The sequence below is a fragment of the Carlito syrichta genome, unplaced genomic scaffold (genome assembly GCF_000164805.1).
Source record: "Carlito syrichta isolate Samal-C Ts95f unplaced genomic scaffold, Tarsius_syrichta-2.0.1 Scaffold316302, whole genome shotgun sequence".
Lineage (NCBI taxonomy): Eukaryota > Metazoa > Chordata > Mammalia > Primates > Tarsiidae > Carlito > Carlito syrichta.
The window spans coordinates 1,802,747-1,822,271 of NW_007260398.1; the positions used below are offsets into that span (position 1 = coordinate 1,802,747).

The 19,525-nt window shown below is 52.5% G+C and overlaps 1 protein-coding gene across 1 annotated transcript in view; it reads left to right on the top strand.

Moving 5' to 3' along the window:
- The window catches only part of FAM83F (family with sequence similarity 83 member F), a 34,969-nt gene extending 22,871 nt beyond the window's left edge, over nucleotides 1-12,098 (top strand). The window contains exons 3-6 of the mRNA XM_008074110.2: nucleotides 1,985-2,152; nucleotides 2,697-2,818; nucleotides 3,967-4,652; nucleotides 11,600-12,098. Of these exons, the coding sequence (XP_008072301.2) occupies nucleotides 1,985-2,152; nucleotides 2,697-2,818; nucleotides 3,967-4,652; nucleotides 11,600-11,649 (1,026 nt within the window). The 3' untranslated portion in view covers nucleotides 11,650-12,098. The remainder of the gene's footprint in view (nucleotides 1-1,984; nucleotides 2,153-2,696; nucleotides 2,819-3,966; nucleotides 4,653-11,599) is intronic.
- The last annotated feature ends 7,427 nt before the right edge of the window (nucleotides 12,099-19,525 follow it).

A 19,525-nucleotide genomic window follows, 5' to 3' on the forward strand; every position in this document is an offset into this window, starting at 1 on the left:
CGGGCTCAGGCAATCCACTCACCTCAGCCTCCCAAAGGCGTGAGATTACAGGCTGAGCCACTGAGCCCGGCTACGCTCAAGTTTTTAAAGAAAAAAGATGGATCAGGACAGGGGCCAGTTATGAGCAGTTACAGAAGTTGTTCATCAGAAATCCTCATTGGTTTACAGAAATAACATGGCTGGTAATTGGCTCTACATTGTTGAACTATGGGGTGTATGGCATTTCATGGCTACTTGGCATCAGTTGGTCTAGAGCCTGCAGAGCAAGTGGCTTCAAGAAGTAATTACTTAGCTCAAGGGGAAGTGTAAGCGACTGCTGTCACATTTTAAATTCCTCTCTAGGCCTGATAATTTAAAGGGACTCACATTCCTCAGATTAAATAAATTTTTTTCTTACTGAACATGTAAGAGGTATGAAGAGCTTTAAGTGATAGTCTATAAAAGTGGGGGGCAGGGAGTCTTTAGAGGCATGGGTAATGGCAGAGCACACGTGTGAAGGTGGTGCTGGTGACAGTGACAATGATAGAGGCATATTGAGCTCACCTTGTGTCAGGCACTGCACTCAGCACATTCATGGTTCATCTCACTAAGTCCTCGGACAACTCATCGAGATATATGCCGTTCTTAGCTCTGTTTTGCTGCCAGGGAAGCTGGGGCCAGCCGTGGAGTTGGCATACCAGGTCTGGTCTACCTGACTTTAGGGTCTGTTCTTTCAGTTACCATGACAAGCAGACTCCCAGGACTATACAGTGGCTGCCATTTTATTGAGAGCTTACTACACACCAGGCATTATGTATGATGTTTTACAGATGATACCCCAATCCTCAGGGCAGATGTGTCAAGTATAGGGTATCTGCACTTTGCAGATGAGGAAACAGAGGCTCATTAAAGTTAAGTGACTTGCTTAAGGTCACATAAATAGAAAGTGGCAGATCCAAGGTTAAAACCAGATCTTTCTGATCTTCCCTGTGTAAGAGGAAACCCTCATGGCTGGAGCAGAGAGTGGTTTATACAGGAAAATAGAGGCAGCTAAGGTCAGAAAAGTGGATCTGCCTCAGGTTGCAAAATGCCTCACCTTCCAGCACAGATGACAGGATTGCCTTTTTTTTTTTTTTTTTTTTGAGTTGGAGTCTCCATCGCCCAGGCTGGAGTACAGTGGCATGCTCATGGCCACCCCAGCATTGACCTGCTGGGTTCCGGCGATCCTTCCACCTCAGCCTTCCAAGTAGCTGGAACTTCAGGTGTGCGCTTCCACGCCCAGCTAATTTTTTGATTTATTGTAGAGATGAGGTCTCGCCAAATTGCCTAGGCTGTTCTCGAACCCGTGGGCTCAGGCAATCCCCTCACCTCGGCCTCCCAAAGTACTGGGATTACAGGCTTCAGTCACCATGCCTGGCCAGGACTGACTTTTGTAAAGGAAGGATCCTGAACAGTGACCTTGATTTGAGGATGGGGTGGGATGAGATGAACACCTGGAGGCCTGGCAAATCCAAGCCAACTGGAGCTCTGCCCAGCTCTGTGCTTAGGGAAGCACAGGGCTTTGCACAGCTGCAGGGAGATCAAAGCACTCAGGCCTGCTGAGAAAGTGATGTCTGAGCAGATCTGTGGCTTATGGAAACGAGCCCATCCCTTGCATCTCAGCACTGGCCCCTCCTTGCGCCTGCTTGTTTCCCTAGGGTGCCAGGAATGACTTTCCACAGCCTCCTACATCTCCCCTGGTATGGCTTGTGAAAAGCTGCTGGAAAGTCCCAGAATGGAGGGGTGGAGATTTGTCAAGGATGAGGTGCAAGTACAGGGTCTGTACCCCCAGGCCCGTCATCTGGGCTCAGAGATAGGTGGGGACGTGGAGGTGCAAGAGTGGTGCAGGTGGAGTTTGGACTCTTGATCTCCAGTTACCTCAAGGCCAACTGGTCCTCTGTGGGTGAGGTGTGCCTCTGTAGGTGTTTAGTCACCATGTCCTTTGCCGGTGCCCTTCCCTATCCAGGTCATTGCTGTGGTCATGGACCTCTTCACTGATGGCGACATCTTCCAAGACATTGTGGATGCTGCCTCTAAGCGCCGAGTTCCAGTGTATATCATTCTGGATGAGGCAGGGGTGAAATATTTCTTGGAAATGTGTCAGAGCCTGCAACTCACTGACTTCCGAATTCGGGTAGGTTGTACCACTGGGTGGGGGATTGGCAGAAGATGAGACAGAGACTCCCTCTGGCCCTTCCTCTGGCTCTTCCCTGGTTTGGGGGCTCAGGTGAATTTCAAGATCTCAACTGCTTTCCTTCTGTCTAAAACCTTGACTCATGAACCTATAACCACTAAATTACATGCCCAGCTTCAATTTTATCCGAAGGCTGCTAAGGCTGAAGGAGGTAGCTCTGGCCCAGTCCTGGAGTGCTCAGCCTGCAGAATCACTGACTTCACTGTCAGGTTCAAAGTTAGGGCTGTGAATCTCTTCTGGGGAGCATTGGGAACAGGCAGGAACCACCCTGGGTTTGTCTATGCCCAAACCAAGATTTGGAAAGTCCTCTTGCTGGCCAAAGAGGGTTCCCTATGTGGGGCTGTAGGAAGCAGAGTCTGGTGAAAATAGGAGCCGGCAGGCAGGATTCATGAACAAGAGGGCCCTTCCTCTGCCAAAGCAAAGACTTGGCATAGAGCCTCATAGGCATGCCCAAACTGGGTGACTGGGCTTCTCTTCTCAACAGAACATCCGTGTGCGCTCCGTGACAGGCATGGGCTTCTACATGCCCATGGGAAAGATCAAGGGGACCCTGTCATCAAGGTTCCTGATGGTGGATGGTGACAAAGTAGCCACTGGATCTTACAGGTGAGTTGGGTCAGGTCAGAGAAGGGCCCAGGAGGCTGTTATTCAGGGTAACTGTTCAGGAAGATGCTAGCCTGGAGCCTCATAGGCAAGAGTTTTGAGAGGTCTCATCTGACCCAATGGCAAAAAACAGCCTCCTGCCCAGTCCTTTCCCTCAAACTTTCTGGTTGATGGATTAGAGAAAGCGTCAACTCTTACTGGGCATTAGGCACTGCCTGCTTTTCATGGTCTAATAACAACCAGTTGCTAGTTTTTGAGTCTAGTTTTAGGTGGAACAAGTCGGAAGTAGAATAGACCACATCTGAGAAAGAAATGTGAGAGTATGGCGTACAGGAAATGTCTCCAGAATTTTGATTTAGAAGTAAATTATCTTCCGGCTACTCGGAAGGCTGAGGAGGAAGGATCGCTGGAGCCCAGAAGGTCAACGCTGGGGGGCCGTGAGCATGTGTGCCACTGCACTCCAGCCTGGGCGAAGGGGTGAGACTCTAACTAAAAAAAATAAAAAGTCAATTACCAGGGACATGAGAGATTGTGTTTGTGCAGTCTCGGCCCTCCAAGTAAGTTAAGATCTAGGTGAGGAAAACAGAGACCTGAGCGCATGAAACAATTAGTAAGTGACATAAGTCCTCTTCTGTCGTTAAAGTATGGGTTTTTGCAGACACTAAGTGTTTTAAAAATTCAGAGGAAAACCAGTAAAGAATGGAATGATATTAATGATAGTGGCAGCTGCAGTTACTGTTTATTAAACATGTGTTTGTGCCAGGTACTGAGCCAAGTGTTTTTCAGAAGTTCTTTCCTTTGAGCCTCATAACAGCTCTGTGAACATACGTCCTGTGAGCCCTCATGTACAAGGCACACAAGGGCATAAACAGGTTTGAATCCAGGCTTGGCTTCCCGTGATCTTTCCCTATACCCACTGCCTATTTTCTGCGTTGAGGCAGAAGATCTGTGGAAAGGGAGGATTTGGGTCAGTGGAGGAGGAGCAGTTCAGCATGAAGGCCAAGAGGTGCCTTCCATCAGACAGCAAGAGTCTGGTCACAGTGGTGGGTCAGGTGAGGGCAGGGGCATCGGGGAATTGTAGCGGCTGCTGGCAGGGCGAGAGAGAGAGGCCTGGGCACACGTGACTTGCTTTTCTGTCCCCACATTCCCAGGTTCACTTGGAGTTCCTCCTACGTGGACAGGAACCTTCTCCTCCTCCTGACAGGGCAGAATGTGGAGCCCTTTGACGTAGAGTTCCGGGAACTGTACGCCATCTCCGAGGAGGTGGACTTGTACCGGCAGTTGGGCCTGGCAGGCAGGCTTGGCCTCAACTACTCCTCCACGGTGGCTCGCAAGCTCATCAACCCCAAGTACGCCTTGGTATCAGGCAGCCGCCACACGCCAGGGGAGATGATGCGCTGGGCCACCCGGCAACAGCGAGAGGCTGGCAGCAACCTGGAGGGGCCGGAAGAGGGCAGCGGAGGTGGTGAGTCGGCCCAGCGCCTGGAGAGCTTCCTGAATGACCTGGTTACCATAGAGCAGGTGCCACCCCCTGTGGCGCCCATTTCCTCCGGAGAGCTAAGCCGGAAGGATAGCAGGATGGTCTCTCACGTGCACATAAACCTAAAGCCCAAATCCCGAGAGGCACTTGCCCAAACTGACATGGGAGAAACTGCCAACGGGGAGGCCAACCCGGCCAAGGAGGGCAAGCACTTTGGCAGTAGGTTCTTCATTCGACGGACCAAGAGGCCTGCAGCACCCAATGGCACGGCCAGCTCCCTCTCTACTGAGACCTTTGCTGAAGTGGAATTTCGGAAAGGGAAGAGGCCCAACGAGGATGCCAGTGCCAACGTCTCAGGTGAGCCCTCTTCCCTCGGGCCAGCACCTCCCCAGGCCTCTGGCCCCAGGCCTCCAGCCCCCACCGAGGAGCACTGCCTCATACCTGCAAAGATGGAGACCTCCGTGTGCTGCCGTTGAGAGAGCAGGAACTCTGGGGTCTGTTCTCAGTCTGTTCTCAGGTCCTCCACTGCCTTTCTGGCGCTGGTCTTTACCTTGTGGCCTTGGGTAAGTCGCTGAAGCTCTGAGTCTCAGTCTTCCCTTTTCTAAAGAGGAGAATGATGCCTACCTTGTCTAGCTGTTCTGGATAGAAAGTGGTCAGTACACTGCTGGGCATGAAGTGGTCTGACAGTTTTTATTACTGCTACTAAAGGGCATTCAGATCAGCCCTGATGGTAACTCAGCAGTAAAGTACGCTCAGAAAGCTTCTCCCTTGTAAATGAAGAAATGGAAGCTCAGCACAACTGGCGGCAGGGCTAAGGTTTGACCCTTGGCTCTGAGTCTAGGGCTCTTTCTAGCAAACCTTGTTCCTTGCCAGATCACCTGTCATCAGGACCTCACCTGGTCAAACACAGCCCACCCCATCAAGCCCCTGACCCACTTTTCTGTTTCTGTTGTAAATAGTTTGACTTGGTTTTTCCAAGTGTCCATCTGTTGAGTGGTGTCTGCCCTGCTGCTGACCCCCGGGAGACATTGCTTCTGATGGTAGCATCTTTCCTGTGGTCTCTCTGGATCCCCGAGAGGCCCTGGCCTTTGTCTCCAGTGTGGCCTTTCATCTCAGCATCCATGGGTCGGAGGAGTTTCCATATTGGGAGTTCTCCCCCCGTGGCTGTTGGGCTTTGCAGCAATGAGAACTGGTTCAGAGTTTTGACAAAAACTGAAAAAAAGGAAGAAATTAAAAGAGAGAGAGAACTGGGCTCTCTAGATGACCGGGGAGGGGATGGCAGGGCCTGAGTCTTGTCCTGGGCAGCCTGCAGATTCCCAGGACCCACGTGTCCCCCACAGCCCAGCTTTGACCTGATTGTGAGAGCAGGAACCACAGCCATCTTCCCCTCTGCCGAATCCCCAGCACCTGCTACAGAGCCTGACACACCCAGTCTGTTCTCAGGAAATGTCAGATTGCTGGACTTGAGTACAGGCCTGGGCGTCTCTGTGACTGCGGGCGTAGCAGTAGCGCCGGGGCTTTCCCTCCATCTAGCCTGAAGACATGAACTGACCGTGTCCACCTGCCAGGTCCTGCAGGGGCGCTGGCCCTCTCTTCTCCCCTCAGCAACCCTTCGAGCACAGAGGTGCAGGTAGAAGCTCACAGAAGTGGATGAGGTCCCAGGGCACAGGGAGAAGTAATAGGCAGGATTCAAACCCAGAACTGGGCCCAGGGCCGTGTCCTACCAGGGGTGAGGGGGGCAGCTGGCCTCTCTCCCCATTCTTCCTGGACTCCCTGGCTCCCCTAACACCAGATGCTGATGCTGCTTTGTACCTCTGGTTTGGAGGAAGGGTTGCCATGGCAAACACCTGGCAGGGAAGGGAGGGGGAGGAGGGGGCGAGCCCAACCACAGAAAGGGCTGTTTCCCAAGTCCAGACTGGAAGTGAAGTGGAAGCTTTCTCTTCCTTCAGCCCCTCGCCCTGAGGTGCTGTTTCCATGGAAACGCAAGGCCCATTGTCTTGTCCCTTCCTGCTGCCTTCAGCGTGTCCCTCAGCATCGAGGTCCCCTGCTTGAATGAGTCTGCTGCCACTGCTGCTGCTCTCTAGGGCTTGCACTCAGTGCCCAGGAGCCAGCTTGGCAGACCTGGACCGCACCCCTGGGAAGCGCCTCTCCAAAGTGCCTGGCACCCAGAGAGAGAGAGAGAGAGAAAGAGAGAGAGAGAGAGAGCGAGAGAGAGAGAGAGAGAGAGAGGATCATGTAAAGTCAGGAGAGGTGCCCAGAACCATCACTCAATTTCTTCCCCATCCTTTAGAAGAAACACAGAGCGGCTTTGTCCAGCATAGCCTCTGCCCATCTGGATGATTATCCAGCACCGTGGCCCTGAAATTCAAGGTTCCTAGCGAGACCTTTCTTCCCCAAAGGCTGGGAGGAGAAGCAGGAGGTCTTCTCCCAAAAGGCCCTTTCTCTTGCCTCCAGCCTCCCAAACACTGGCCTGAGTGAGCTGTCAGTGTCTCCCCTCAGGCAGCAGCTGCTAAGCACCTAAGCCAGCATGCCTGAGAGGGCTGACTCCTAACAGCACCGGCTCCCCAAGGTGGGAACTGGTAAGAACTTTAGCTCCTACCTTCCTTCCCTGGGAAGGAAGCCTCTTCCCACAATGAATAGCCAGGACCTCCCCAGAGCAGCCATTTGCATGACTCTCAGCTCTGGATACATTGCTCCCCATACCCTGGACACATCCTTCCCTTCCCTGGGGCTGTGTCCTCATCTAGAAGAGGAGGGGAGTGAGCTAGGGAGGGCTTCTAAGCTCCCCCTGAGTTCAGATTCTGACTCTGTTCTTTCTGTCTCTGCTGCCCTCTTGTCAAGGGAGAACCTGGGTTGATGACAGGTTCTGTCATCAGAGAGAAAAATAGAAAAAACTAAGAGCTGACAGCCTGTAAAATTGCTTGATAAGATGTATATAGTTGTCAAGCAGCATGCAAATTTTTGCAAACCCAGGTGTGGCCCCTGGGAGAATCTTACCGAAATCGCTTCCTTTGGGGCTAGCGATCCAGCTGGGGTTGGGGGCCTGTCCTGCGGTGTGAAGGCTCACAGCTCCCTCTAGTGGCGGAAGCCGGGCGTATTTCCCATCCGCCTCTTCCCGCAGCTGGCTCCTGTTCCCGCACTGGGTGTTCTCCTTCCCTGGAGCGGGCCGCCTGCGCTTTCCACGATCTCCGCTAAGGCTCTCCGGGGTCCAAACCACAGGGAGCAGCGGTCAATGGAGAGCCTCGTTCAAAATGCAATGAACAGAGCCTGTACTGCTGGGCAGGGCTCAGGAATCTGCATTTTAAATAAGGGGCCCTGATTTTCCGATGTAGTTCCCCAATGTTAGTGAGCCTCCACACCGGCTGGATATACATAGTGACACAGAAGAGACTCGGTCAGACAAGGCCCTGCCCTCAGATTGCTGCCAGGCGAGGGAAGGAGGTTCCTGGTGCTATCCCCAAGACCTCACCCAAGGAGGGGGCTGGGAAATGGCCAACACTTCTGAAGAAATTGAGAGACACCAGGCTATAATGCCATCACACAGCATTGGTACAGTCCTCACAACCATCCTGCCTGGTGACAGCATGACAAGCAAGACCCCTGAGGTTCAGAGGGGCAGGCCCAGTGTCCATGGTCACCCAGGGAGGAAAGGGCAGTGTGGTCTCCTGTCTCCCAGGACCTTCTGCATACCATCAAGGCTGGCTCCAAAAGGCTATAGTTGGCACCATTTCCTTATGTCTTTAGAGACTGTTTGGAAGACGAGAGGCCTGAACATAAGATTAACCCTTTCCCTGGTCTCCACTAGCTGAGAGGAAGATGAGAGTGATCACCTGCTTCCCAAAGTGGCTTTGGGTCATTTTCCTTCCCCAGACCCCTGAGCCCCTGCTTTTCTTCCTCAAGTTATCAAAGGCGACCTGCAGTGACCATACCCTTCCAGAACTCCTGTGGGTTCCCCGATTCATGGTGGATGGGCCATCCCGGCTGGTAGTGTGGTTTGACTCTGTAGAGTTGTGGCTGCTTGGCTCCTGGATTTGGGGACATCAGATTCTCCTGTGACATCCTAGGGGCTGAGGTGTCTCGGATCTCTTTCCTGGAAATCTAGATCCCTTTCAGGGATGGAATGTCGGGGAAGTGCTTTGTGGGTCAGAGTTTCACAAGGACCTCTGGGCCCCCAGGTCCAGGATAAGTCTACTCAGTCCTGTCTGTTCAAGTCGGCATTTCAGAATGCAGTGTTGCCTTGAGGAGCTGGGTCAGGCCCAGCTGGTGTTTGGAAGCTGCATTCTGATCTGATAAACCTGAGCACTGTTGCCAGTGAGGAGTTGGAGGAGGGTTCCAATCACACCACGTGGGTGAGGGGAGCAAAGCGGACGTCCTCTGAGTTCCCAATTTCACTCAGCGCTAGGGAAGAGGCAGGTGTCCTCATTCTTATGGGCAGACGTCATAATCCTCCGTGCTTCTAGTTTATCTTGGGACTGGCCAGGGCTGACATCACCATCTCAGGCAGGTACTGGGTGAGTGAGGGCCTGGGCATCACCCGATCGACATCTCCTGTTGCTGCTATTGTTTCTGTCATCAGTGTTGCTCCAAGCCCTTCGTAGCTTGCCATTGCCTGCTCACTCATTTCATTCGGAAAATATGTGTCTATGAAACGTCTGCTCTGGGCCAGGCAGACGTCCCTGAGTTCCTGGAACAGCAGAGAACAGAATGAGCAAAGTGCCTGCTCTTACGGAGCATGTTGTGCTGGGGAGAGACTGGGACAGGGAGGGGAATGGGGTAGTCAGGGAGGCCTGCCTGACAAAGGACTTGAATGGAGGGAACCCTGTGGACATCTGGGGGAAGAATCCTCCAGATAAAGGGACTGTCAAGCCCTGAAACCACTGTCCTTGTCGCAGCCTCCATGTGGGTTCTCGGCCTTCTCCCTCACTGCCTTGCCTGCCAGCAAACCAGACTAACTGGGGGTCCTGAGTACCCCAGGCTGTCCCCCTGCCTCAGTGCTTACATCGCACGGTTCACCTACATCGAGTAGCCTCTCCTCCTGCCTCGCACCACTATTTTCAACTTTGCCTTTGAAGCTTGACTTTCTCTCAGTTGTCTTCTCTGGGCCACCCATACCAACGCCACACATACTTTGTTTTAAAAAAAAATTGGGCTGGGCATGGTGGCTCAAGCTTGTCATCCCAGCACTTTGGGAAGCCAAGGCAAGTGGATTGCCTGAGCTCAGGGGTTTGAGACCAGCCCAGGCAACTTGGTGAGACCTTGTCTCTACAAAAAATTTAAACATCAGCCAGGTGTGGTAGCGTGTGCCTGTAGTTCCAGCTACCTGGAAGGCTGAGGCAGAAGGATTGTCTGAGCCCAGCAGGTCAAGGCTGCAGTGGCCATGAGCAGTGCCACTGCACTCCAGCCTGGGTGACAGAGTGAGACTCCTACTCAAAAAGAAAAAAATTGGGGCGGCCATGTATGTATTCTTCCCCATTAACCTGAGCAGGTCTGACTCGCTCACACGTGGTAGGCTCCCAATACATGAACACTAAAGGAATGAAGGGACACAAAGAATTTTTTCTCCAACCAGTCCCTCTGTGAGACACATGGAATGAACTCTGGGCAGAGGATTCTCTTGAGGCTTTTACTCAGCCTCCCAAAGTCAGTGGGGCACACGTCCTGGTAAAGATAGGCCCTGTCCTCGGCCTCTTCGAGCCTTCTCTGGAAGGAGATGTGCAGAGTGCAGGCTTTGGAAGCAGGCTCCTCTAATACTCCTGCCTCCTCTACTCCCAGAGCTATACCTCTTCCCCTGCTTCAAGATCCGGAGGTTGATTTGCTTACCTGCTTCCAAAGTGCTGCTGCCTCTGGGGAGGAACTTGACATCTGCTTAGTGGGCCAAGCAAATAAAACAAACTGAGGAGAGTAAATGGGGACGGATGTGCCCGTTGCAGCAGTGAGGGGATGCTAGGACAGCAGAATTGAGTCACTTTATCAGAGCCTCAGCAGACATGGTCAGCGCCACTGTGGAAGGTGACCCCCCAGCTCCTCGACCGTCAAGCACTCAGGACACAGTCTTCCTTCTCCACTCTCACTTCCTTGCAGCCTCCTGCCCATGTCTGGGGTGGCACCGGTAATGAGGGATCAGCCAGATTTGCAGTGAGTCCCAGAGTTGGTTCGGTCTGGCCCAGATGAGGCAGTGGGTAGCACAGCACCCCAGTGACGGGCACGAGAAGTAACCTATGGGGCGTGGCCAGGGGCAGGGCAGGGGCTGCTGGTACCAGGGCTCCCAGTTGGGCTCTGTTCAGTGTCTCTTCCTCGTGGCCCAGGAGAGAAGGCAGACGCCACCTTAATTAAATTCACAGCTGAAGTGATATCGGAAGGTGGTGTGAGCACCAGGGAGACAACACTTGCTGTGCAGAGGGGAACTGGCAGGAAATAACACGAGCGGCTTCCGCCTGGGGAAAGTCAGCCGGCACTCAGAGGACATTGGCTGCAGCCTCCAATGCCTGACACTTCACAGGCCAGTAGCTGTCAGGTCTTCCTTGCTGCTTCTCCCTCTTCCCTCCATAGGTCAGAGAGCAGGAATCCAGCCGAAGAAACTGCCGGCCTCATTTTGGAATTGTAAAGAAAGTGGGAATGGACGGTGGAGGCCTGGGGAAGAGGAGGGGCTTCCACCGGCCTTCTCATCCCTCAGTGCAGTATGTTCCTCTCTGTTCTCTCCCTAAGCAGTGCCCCTAAGCAGTGTGATCCCCCTGCAGTGCCTGGCCCTAGGGGTCAGCATTACTGACCCTTCCTGAGACCCAGGCTTGTCTTCCAACCCAGGTGGCCTGCAGGCAGGAGGAGCTGTAACTGGTCTGGGAGACCAGGTTTCCACACTGTCGCTGCCTGGCCCTGGGAGCTCTGGTCTCTCACCCTCCTCTGTAGAATGGGACTCAGTTTGGCTGCCTGTGAGAGACACTGAAGAGGGCTAGGGTTGTGCTCTGTAAGCTGAGAAACTGAATATGCTAGCAGCTACTAGTGAATGGCCCCCTGGCAAGACTCCTAACTTGTTGATTGCTGATTCTAGAGTCTGGATCCTCCCCCACCCCTTTGGCCAGAAGATGGCAGATCCCTGGTTGTCCCAGCCAGTGGGGCTCTTGCTGAGGCTACCAGTACAGGGCGAATCTTTCCTGGGTGCTCGCTTAACCTGGCTTCTGGATTAGCAACTAGGGGGGAGAGACAATGACTCGAGCCCCTAAATTGGAGGTGTTGACAAGGTACAGCGTGGTGTATCCACCGGGCATTTCACTTACATCCTTCCTTTCCTGTCTTCCTTGCCTCTGCAGGTAAAACAAGTCCCAGTCTCGCCAAGCCCAACAATTGCGTGATTTCCTGAGCCACAGGACAGTGGTGGACAGAACCTGTGACGCCCTCCTGTCCTGTCCTGTACTGTGGAGAGCACAGGTCGCATCCTGTACTAGTTTGCACATTGGACCCTGACTGGTCTCCTGCCCTGCAGCCTCCATCCTGGCCTCAGAGACCCTGAATCCCAAATGGGAGGATCCGAAGCATCTCAAGACAATCAAACACCTCCAGACTGTTGGTGGCTGGGCAGGGGTCACTGCCACCTTGTTTACATGAAGTGGAAGCTTGACTAGTGTCTGCTCTCCTTTATGCCTGACCCTTTACTCCATGGGTTCCCAGATGGGATGAGGACCATGCCTTTATACCTTAACGGGATGGGGTCTCCAGGGCAGTCCCAGCTGCCTGGCCTCTCCTTTCCTGGGCTTCCTGGTGCATCTGGTACCCCAAAACGTTGGTGGAATAAAAGGGAAGAGGGCAGGGATCCTGGGTTCCAATTTTGCTCAGAGTCAGGGATCCTGGGTTCCAATTTTGCTCTAGCCTCTGAACTCCAGGTATACAAAGCAGCTAGAACAACTGGAGCACTGGCTGCCATGGCCTTCCTGGACCAGTTCCTGCAGGCTCCTGCACTGGATTCTGAATGGAACAAGGGGAAGATGCCTCAGTCTCCCCCAGCCAGGGGCAGGATTTGACAGTGCCATTCTGAAAGCACTCACGCTGAGGACTCCTTACCCATTCTGCACCATCCTGGCAGTTTTGGCCAGAGTGGCCCAAGCCTCCTTGGCTGTTGCCTGCTGCAAGCCCATACTGGGGTTCTTATAGTGCCTTTACCTGGGTCTGTTCCTCCTCTCACTTAGTATACCTTGACTTGCAGCCCAAGGCAGGGAGAGAGCTCAGCCGGCCAAGGGGAGCCTTGGGTGGGGGAGGAGGCTGGGCCCAAGGGTTGCTTCGGTGGGGGAGGAGGCTGGGCCCTGAGTACAGGAGCGATTGCCCTTCCCCAGCCCTAAGATGGTCCTCAGTCCCCTCCCCCGTCAGGGCTTCCCCAGTTTCATTTCAGTCACAGACTAGCCTGAATCTCCTGCGAAGGGCCAGGTGATGTTTACAAGCCTGAGCCTCCCCAAAGCAGGCTGGCCTAATTGCCATGATGCTGGGCCAGGGGACCCAGTGAAGAATCCCACACTGCCCCTCTGGTGACTGGCGGGGGCTGAGGAGAGATTTGTGAGTGAACACTGGAGAAATCACCAAACTGCAGGCTCTGTGAGCCGGTCCTACGGGCAGGGTGATGGAGGGTCAGAGCCCCAGGGAAGCAGAGGGCCACACAGCAGCTTCTCTTGGCTTCTGACCTCTGAACCAAACTCTCATCCTCCTTCCTTCTAAAAAACCCTGGGACATTACCAGCATGTGGGGGAGGGGAGTTGATGGGAGACGCAAGAAAAGAGGACACACCACCCTGGCCGGGCTGCGGTGAGCCAGGCCTTCCTTTTGAGAAACAGGACATGGGGCAACGCATGGCAGCCATCGAGGAGAAGCTGGTCTCTCTGGCAGTGGGGAGGGAAGGGAAAGGAAGGGCGAGCTTAACCCAAAAGTCTCCTCTGATAATCATGAAGTTGGCTTGTAGGGGCGTGTTGTGGAGAAGGGACTCTGACCACCTCCCTGAGCCTGTGTGAGGATTAAACACTTCTGGGAAGTGCTTCCCTATGCACCAGGGCCTGGCAGTGTGGCACTAGCTTATTCTGGAGCAGAGGGAAGGGAGCGAGTGACATGGGGATGTGGGGGTGTTACACCTTGGCTCAAAGTGGTCACCTTGAAAGTATGGGACACGAGATGCATAAATTGCAGTGAGGAAAAGGGATCACCCTCGGTGTGGAGGATGGACACCGCTGGGGACAAAGAGGAGGCCTGGGGAAGGGACCAGCTTCTACAGCAAGTCTGCCAAGGCAGCTTGTGCTGTTCCTAGGAGAGACACAGGCCTGCTTTATCTTTTTTCCCTCTCCTGATCCAAAGCAGGTCCAGGTCCCTCCCCTGCCTTGACATCTAATCTAGGAGGCTCCCCAATGTGAAGTTCCCAATCACTGCACCTTCAGCCAGGCCTTACTGTCTGCCTCCATTTCTTCACATGCTAAGTGGGTTTTTCTCGGAAGAAGTGAAGAGGAGACCGTATGTTGGTCTGTGTAGTGGGAAGTGCTGGCCATAAGGCAGGACTGCCTAGGCAGGCACCTCTCCCCTTCCGCCTGTTTCCTTATGCCTACAGAGGTTTGGACAAAATGATCTCCAACCCTCTCCAGCTCTGAAATGCTTGGGAAAGAGACTGTATCCCAGGGATTACTGAGGATCTCAAAGTCATAAAATGCAGCTCTCAGTGTCTGCCTGAGCACCAGCCCACTCTGTTCTGCCTCTTGGCTTCTCAGCTTTGCGTACGCCTGCCCTCTGTTCCAGCACTTGCACATGCTTTGTGAAGTACTCTCTTACTCATGAAATCTCAAGGGTACATCTGGCCTTCCCAGTTGGATGGCAAGTTCAAGGGTGGACCATGCCCTTGGTCTTTGCACAGAAGCTTCCACCAGGTTGGTAATGTTGGAAGGGCCCTAGAAGGAACAGGATGAAGCAGCACTCTCAGTGCTGGGGTCTGGCTTCGCTACCCCCACCCCATACCACCACCAAGCTGCTATCATACTTTCTGGGTCAGCTTCTGTAGGGTGAGTGTTCACAGCTGGTGCAGCTCTTTGGGAAGGCTAACCTCTCAGCTGAACTCCTAGAATGGCTGCCATGGTGACTTCTGCCCTGGAAGAGCAGGGAGCACAGGACTCCTGCATGGAACTGGGAGGCTGTCTCTTGAGATCTGACAAGCCTTCCCATCCCCTTTATCAGCTGTCTGTCCTCAGAGTATGGTTAATCCTATCCCTGAACTTCAAGGGTGCCTTCAGGATGGGCTCTGCTACCTGTGCCCATATGGAACTTTATAGAAAGGCTAGACAAAAAAATGAGGCCTGGAGATATGGAAGAAACTGGCCAGAGGGAAAGAGGCCTTTGTTTTTTTTTTTGTTTGGTTTTTTTGCGTTGCAGTCTCACTCTGTTGCCCAGACTTAAGTTCAGTGGCATGATCACAGCTCACCACAGACTTGAACTCCTAGGGTGAAGGAATCCACCCTCCTCAGCCTCCTAAGTAGCTGGGGCTACAGGTATGCACTGCCATGCCCAGCTAGTTTAATTTTTGGAGGGATGAGGTCTTGCTATGTTGCCCATGCTGATCTCGAAATCCTAGGCTTATACGATCCTCCTGCTTCAACTTCCCAAAGTGCTGGGATTACAGGCATGAGCCCCATGCCCGGCCCTTTAAAAAAACTACTACTGTGTTGTTTTTCTCTTTTTCATTTATTGACTGCATAGCCAGTCACTGCTAGATGCTTTAGTCACATACAGGTCTCAAACTAAGAGAAGCTCAGGAAAGAGCACTTTACAAAGTTAACAGTTTCCTTTTGTATTTGGGGAGTTAACCTCATAAAGTAGCGTTTTGAGCAGCACAGGTTGCATTATCCCCATTTTTCAGATGAGGTACTCAGCTCTCCCTAAATCTCACATCGCATAAATGCAGACCTAAGCCTGCTCCGTGAGCTCTGGGGTTTCAGCACTCGGGTCACTTTTGAGCTGCAAAATCCTCTCTGTTGGGAAGAGGTTCACCTGTGCATTATAGGCCGTTTAGCAACATCCCTGGCCTCTACTTGCTAAATGCCAGTAGCACCCCTCCAGATGAGACAACCCAAAATGTCTCCAGATGTTACCAAATGACCCTTGGGGGTAGGGGAGTAACCGTGTCCCCAGTTGAGAATGCTGGTTCTACTTTAGTCCCAACCTGACGGCTTGAACAAGTTGCTTCTCTGAAATGCATCGTGTGCACTCCACCCTGGGTATCTTTGACACAACGCTTTGGCCCAGAGAGGTTGGCTGAGATGTGGCTTTCTGGGACAGATGTAATGGCGTCCTCCATCTCTGTTCTAGTTACCCTGCTTAGCTCTTCATTACCTTGTACCCCCAGAACAGGTGTGTTTGTGTGTACACATCTGCCTTCCTCTACTCAGCTCCCTTTCAGATTTCCTCCCAATCTGTTCCCCTTCTTTCAGTTCCAGCTATGTCCTGCACAGAGAGCACCATTGGATATACCTGTGTGTGCCTAGCGGTGGACCCACCTCCAAAAGCAGCCTGAGCTGACAGCAACGAGCCTCCCATACTCAAGTCCGGCCAAGCAGGAATTGCTTCCTGGCTATCATGACCACATTCTGGGTGAACATCAATAAAGTCCCCTTAGTAGCTAATTAGCTCTGCCATGAGCTGTGGAGATAGTCTATTATCTGGCGGTGTCCCACACGCGTGCCTCCCTGCCCCAAGGACCCAGCGGCTGTCAGTGATCATCTGCACTGCTGTTCCAGTGGCAGGAGGCTTGCTGCAGAGCAGGCACTCCAGGCTCAGTGAGCGTAGCCAGACCAAAGTTGGGCGAAAGGAAGGGCAGGAAAGGCAGGCACAGACATGACATGTTCCTGGGCTAAGTAACTGCGAGATCAGCCCAGCGGCCTCGCAAAGTTAGGTGGGCCTGAACTTCTCACCCCTCCCCTTGAAGCTTCTGCTCTCCCAGCCACAGACTGAGAAGGCCCTGTTTCCAGACACCATGTGCTGCCTGGCACGCTAGGCACCTGTCTGTCCTGGGGGTTCCTGAGCCTGGAGACCAGGCTCTGTGAATGCAGGGGCCTAGCCTGTCTGGCTCACTGTTGTGACCACAGTATCTGCTTAATTACCTGTCTGTGAAATGATTGAAAATCACAGCCACTCAACAGAAGAAATAAGTCAGGCTAGTAAGCGAGAGGTGCCAGAGGTTCCAGAACTGATCACGACCCTTTCCGTCTTGTTCCTGACTTCTAACAGTGGGATCCTGCTATCTGCTATTTAATTTCGTTAGGACCAGGTTTATCAAAAGTCCCTCCTTATCTAATCCATTCTTCTAGGAAGGCTTCTCCTTTCATTGTGTGTCCTGATTGGATGCTCTTCAACTCCCAGGCCTTCCAGATTGGGTGGAACCTGGTCTCAAACCCTGTGGCTGCTCTGGGATGATCTCTCTGAGTGCTTCCTTTCAAAAGGCTAACACAGAAGAGATAAGGGCAAAGGGACCTTGAGGTGAGGAAATTTGTCCAAAGCCACTCAACAAATTGTGGTAAGCATTAGATTCTGGTTGTCTGAACCCTCCCAGGGCACTTTCACTGAGGCTTGTGGCCCCTCTAAGTGTCAGCCAGCTAGCCGGGCTCGGTGGCTCAGCCTGTAATCCCGCGCTTTGGGAGGCTAAGGTGAGTGGATTGTCTGAGCCCACGGGTTCAAGACTTACCCGGGTAACTTGACAAGACCTCATCTCTACAATAAAAAAAATCAAAAAATCAGCCGGGCATTGTAGCGTGAGTCTGTAATTCTGACTACTCAGAAGGCTGAGGTGGAATAGCCACTGGGAGCGGCCACTGCACTCCAGTCTGGGCAACAGAGTGAGACCCCAACTCAAAAAAAAAAGTGTCAGCCAGCTAAAAACAAGCTTTCGCTGGGCTCGGTGGCTCAGCCTGTAATCCCGCACTTTGGGGTTCGAAACCCGCCTGGGCAACTTGGCGAGACCTCATCTCTACAATAAATCAAAAATTAGCTTGGTGTGGTAGCGCGCGCCTGTAGTGCCAGGTACTTGGAAGGCTGAATGGAAGGATCGCTGGAGCCTAGCATGTCGAGGCTGCGGTGGCGAGGAGCGTGCCACTACACTCCAGTCTGGGCGATGGAGTGAGACTCCAACTAAAAAAAAAAAAAAAAAAAAGCTTTCATCCAATAAAGTGGCTAGAAGTTAGGGCATTGTCTGCAGCCACTAAAAAGCAGCTCCAGGAACAGATGTCATGGAAGGCGATGGGCTAGGACCTGCCATGGAAGCCAGCAAGTGCATGGGAGTCTGGGGGAGGAAAGGAGCAAAAGGCGAGAGCTGGCCTACTGCCCACGGTGTGCACAGTGCTGTGGACACAGTGCAGGAGAAGAGTCCACCGTGTGCGGAGAACCGTGCCTCATGATTCTTCTGTTCTGCTGGCCGCTTTGACTCTGGCTTGGCTCCCACATGTCTTGGGAGTTAGGTGATTGGCCGGGGAAAGGTCATTCACTGCAGGGTTTGGCAAGATGCATTCATTTATTTATTCAGTGGATATTTACCAGGCACTGGACCTGGGGATACAGGGTGAGTGAGGAAGGTACTGGTGAGCTCATGGTTTCCCCCATCAAGGACAGTGTGGCTGTGACCTTGATGGGGGAACGTGACAGGGAGAGGACAGACTACAGAACAGGCAGGCGTGGGCTGGAATCCTGTCTCTGCCACTGAACAGCTAATGACCCTGGCAAGTGACTTCATGTCCCCGAGCTTCAGTTTTCTTGTGCATCAAATGGGGATGATCTGGGGATCGCACTCCTGAGGTTGGGGGAGTAGTCACATGAAGCACCCAGCACAGGGGGCCAGTGCACAGGGTGGAGCATTCCCCCCATGGGGACGGTGATATCCAGTGGCTTACGATTTTCCTCTGGAGACCCTCTCTCCTGGACCTCTCCCTTGCTTCCTCGCTGTATATTTGCCACTTTTATGTTGAGTAGGTGGCACACAGGGAAGGCACAATACTTGCTCACCTGGAGGACGCTTCAAGGCCCAGGTGTTGAGAAAAGGTGGAGAAAACCTGTCAGAGATGCCGTTTGTGAGCTACTCTGCTCAGCAGGACCTGCATTCCCCTCCTTCAGATCCGCCCTCACCTCAGAAAGAGGGACACAGTCTTATCTGGTTGTGCAAAAGTCTCACAGTTTTTCTGGATTGATTGTTTTGAATGAAACAACCCATTTTAGTTTGTTTCGAGAATCCTTTGTATACAAAATACAAATAAAACCTAAATCAAAGCAACGGAGCTTGTCCGGAGAAGGCTGCCAACCCTGCACCAAGCCACTGGCTTCCCAAGCCAGTCCTGCACCCTTCAGGTAGACCCTACGGCCTGACTGTCTCCCAGCTGGACTGGGAGGGTCTCAGGGGCAGGGCTGAGGATGGGGCCCACGGCTCTGGACTCTGTGTAGGAGGTCCTGAAGAGAAGACGGCAGAGACCTTCCTTAGAGGAGCCTAAGTGGCTGAAAGCAACGTGGTGAAAGGCTGACACCTTGTGGCTGGCTGGCAGCATGTGTCCTTCCTTTTCTGGGTCGGATAGATGACTAAGACCAGGGTTCTGCAAGTTCTTTTTGTAAAGGGCCAGAAAGTGCAATTTGTAGACTTTGCAGACATCTGGGGTCTGTTGCAGCTACTGTAGTAGCACTAAAGCATCCATAGACATCCCTAAGTGAGTGATTATGGCCATTCGTGTTCTAGTGAAACTTTATGGATACTGAAATTTGAATCTCATGTAATTTTCACATATCAAAAGGTATTATTCTTTTGATTTTTTCCAATCATTTAAAACCAGCTTTATCTTGATTGCGCCAAAACTGGCAGCAGGCTAGATTTGGTCCCTAAGCCCCAGCTTACTGACCTTTGACCTGAGACACCTGACTTACAACTGTCATCGTTCTGTCAAGAGGAATCTCTGAGACACATTCCTCAAACCAGATTGCTGCCACTAAGCCTTCTTCTGAACAGAAATTCTGGAGCTGTAGTTGGTTTTCACCCATTTCGTATGTTTACATAAGTACCATCAGGTGCCCAGGCCTGTGCTGAGGTACATATATGAACCCAGAGTTTTAATCAACATTTATTTAATATTAACTTTTACTCATTCATTCATTTGCTCAAACAAACTTACCAAGAACTTACTGTGTCTCAGGAACTGTGATAAGATAGATCTGGTGTCTGCCCTCAAGATGCTCATAACCTGGTTGAAAAGATG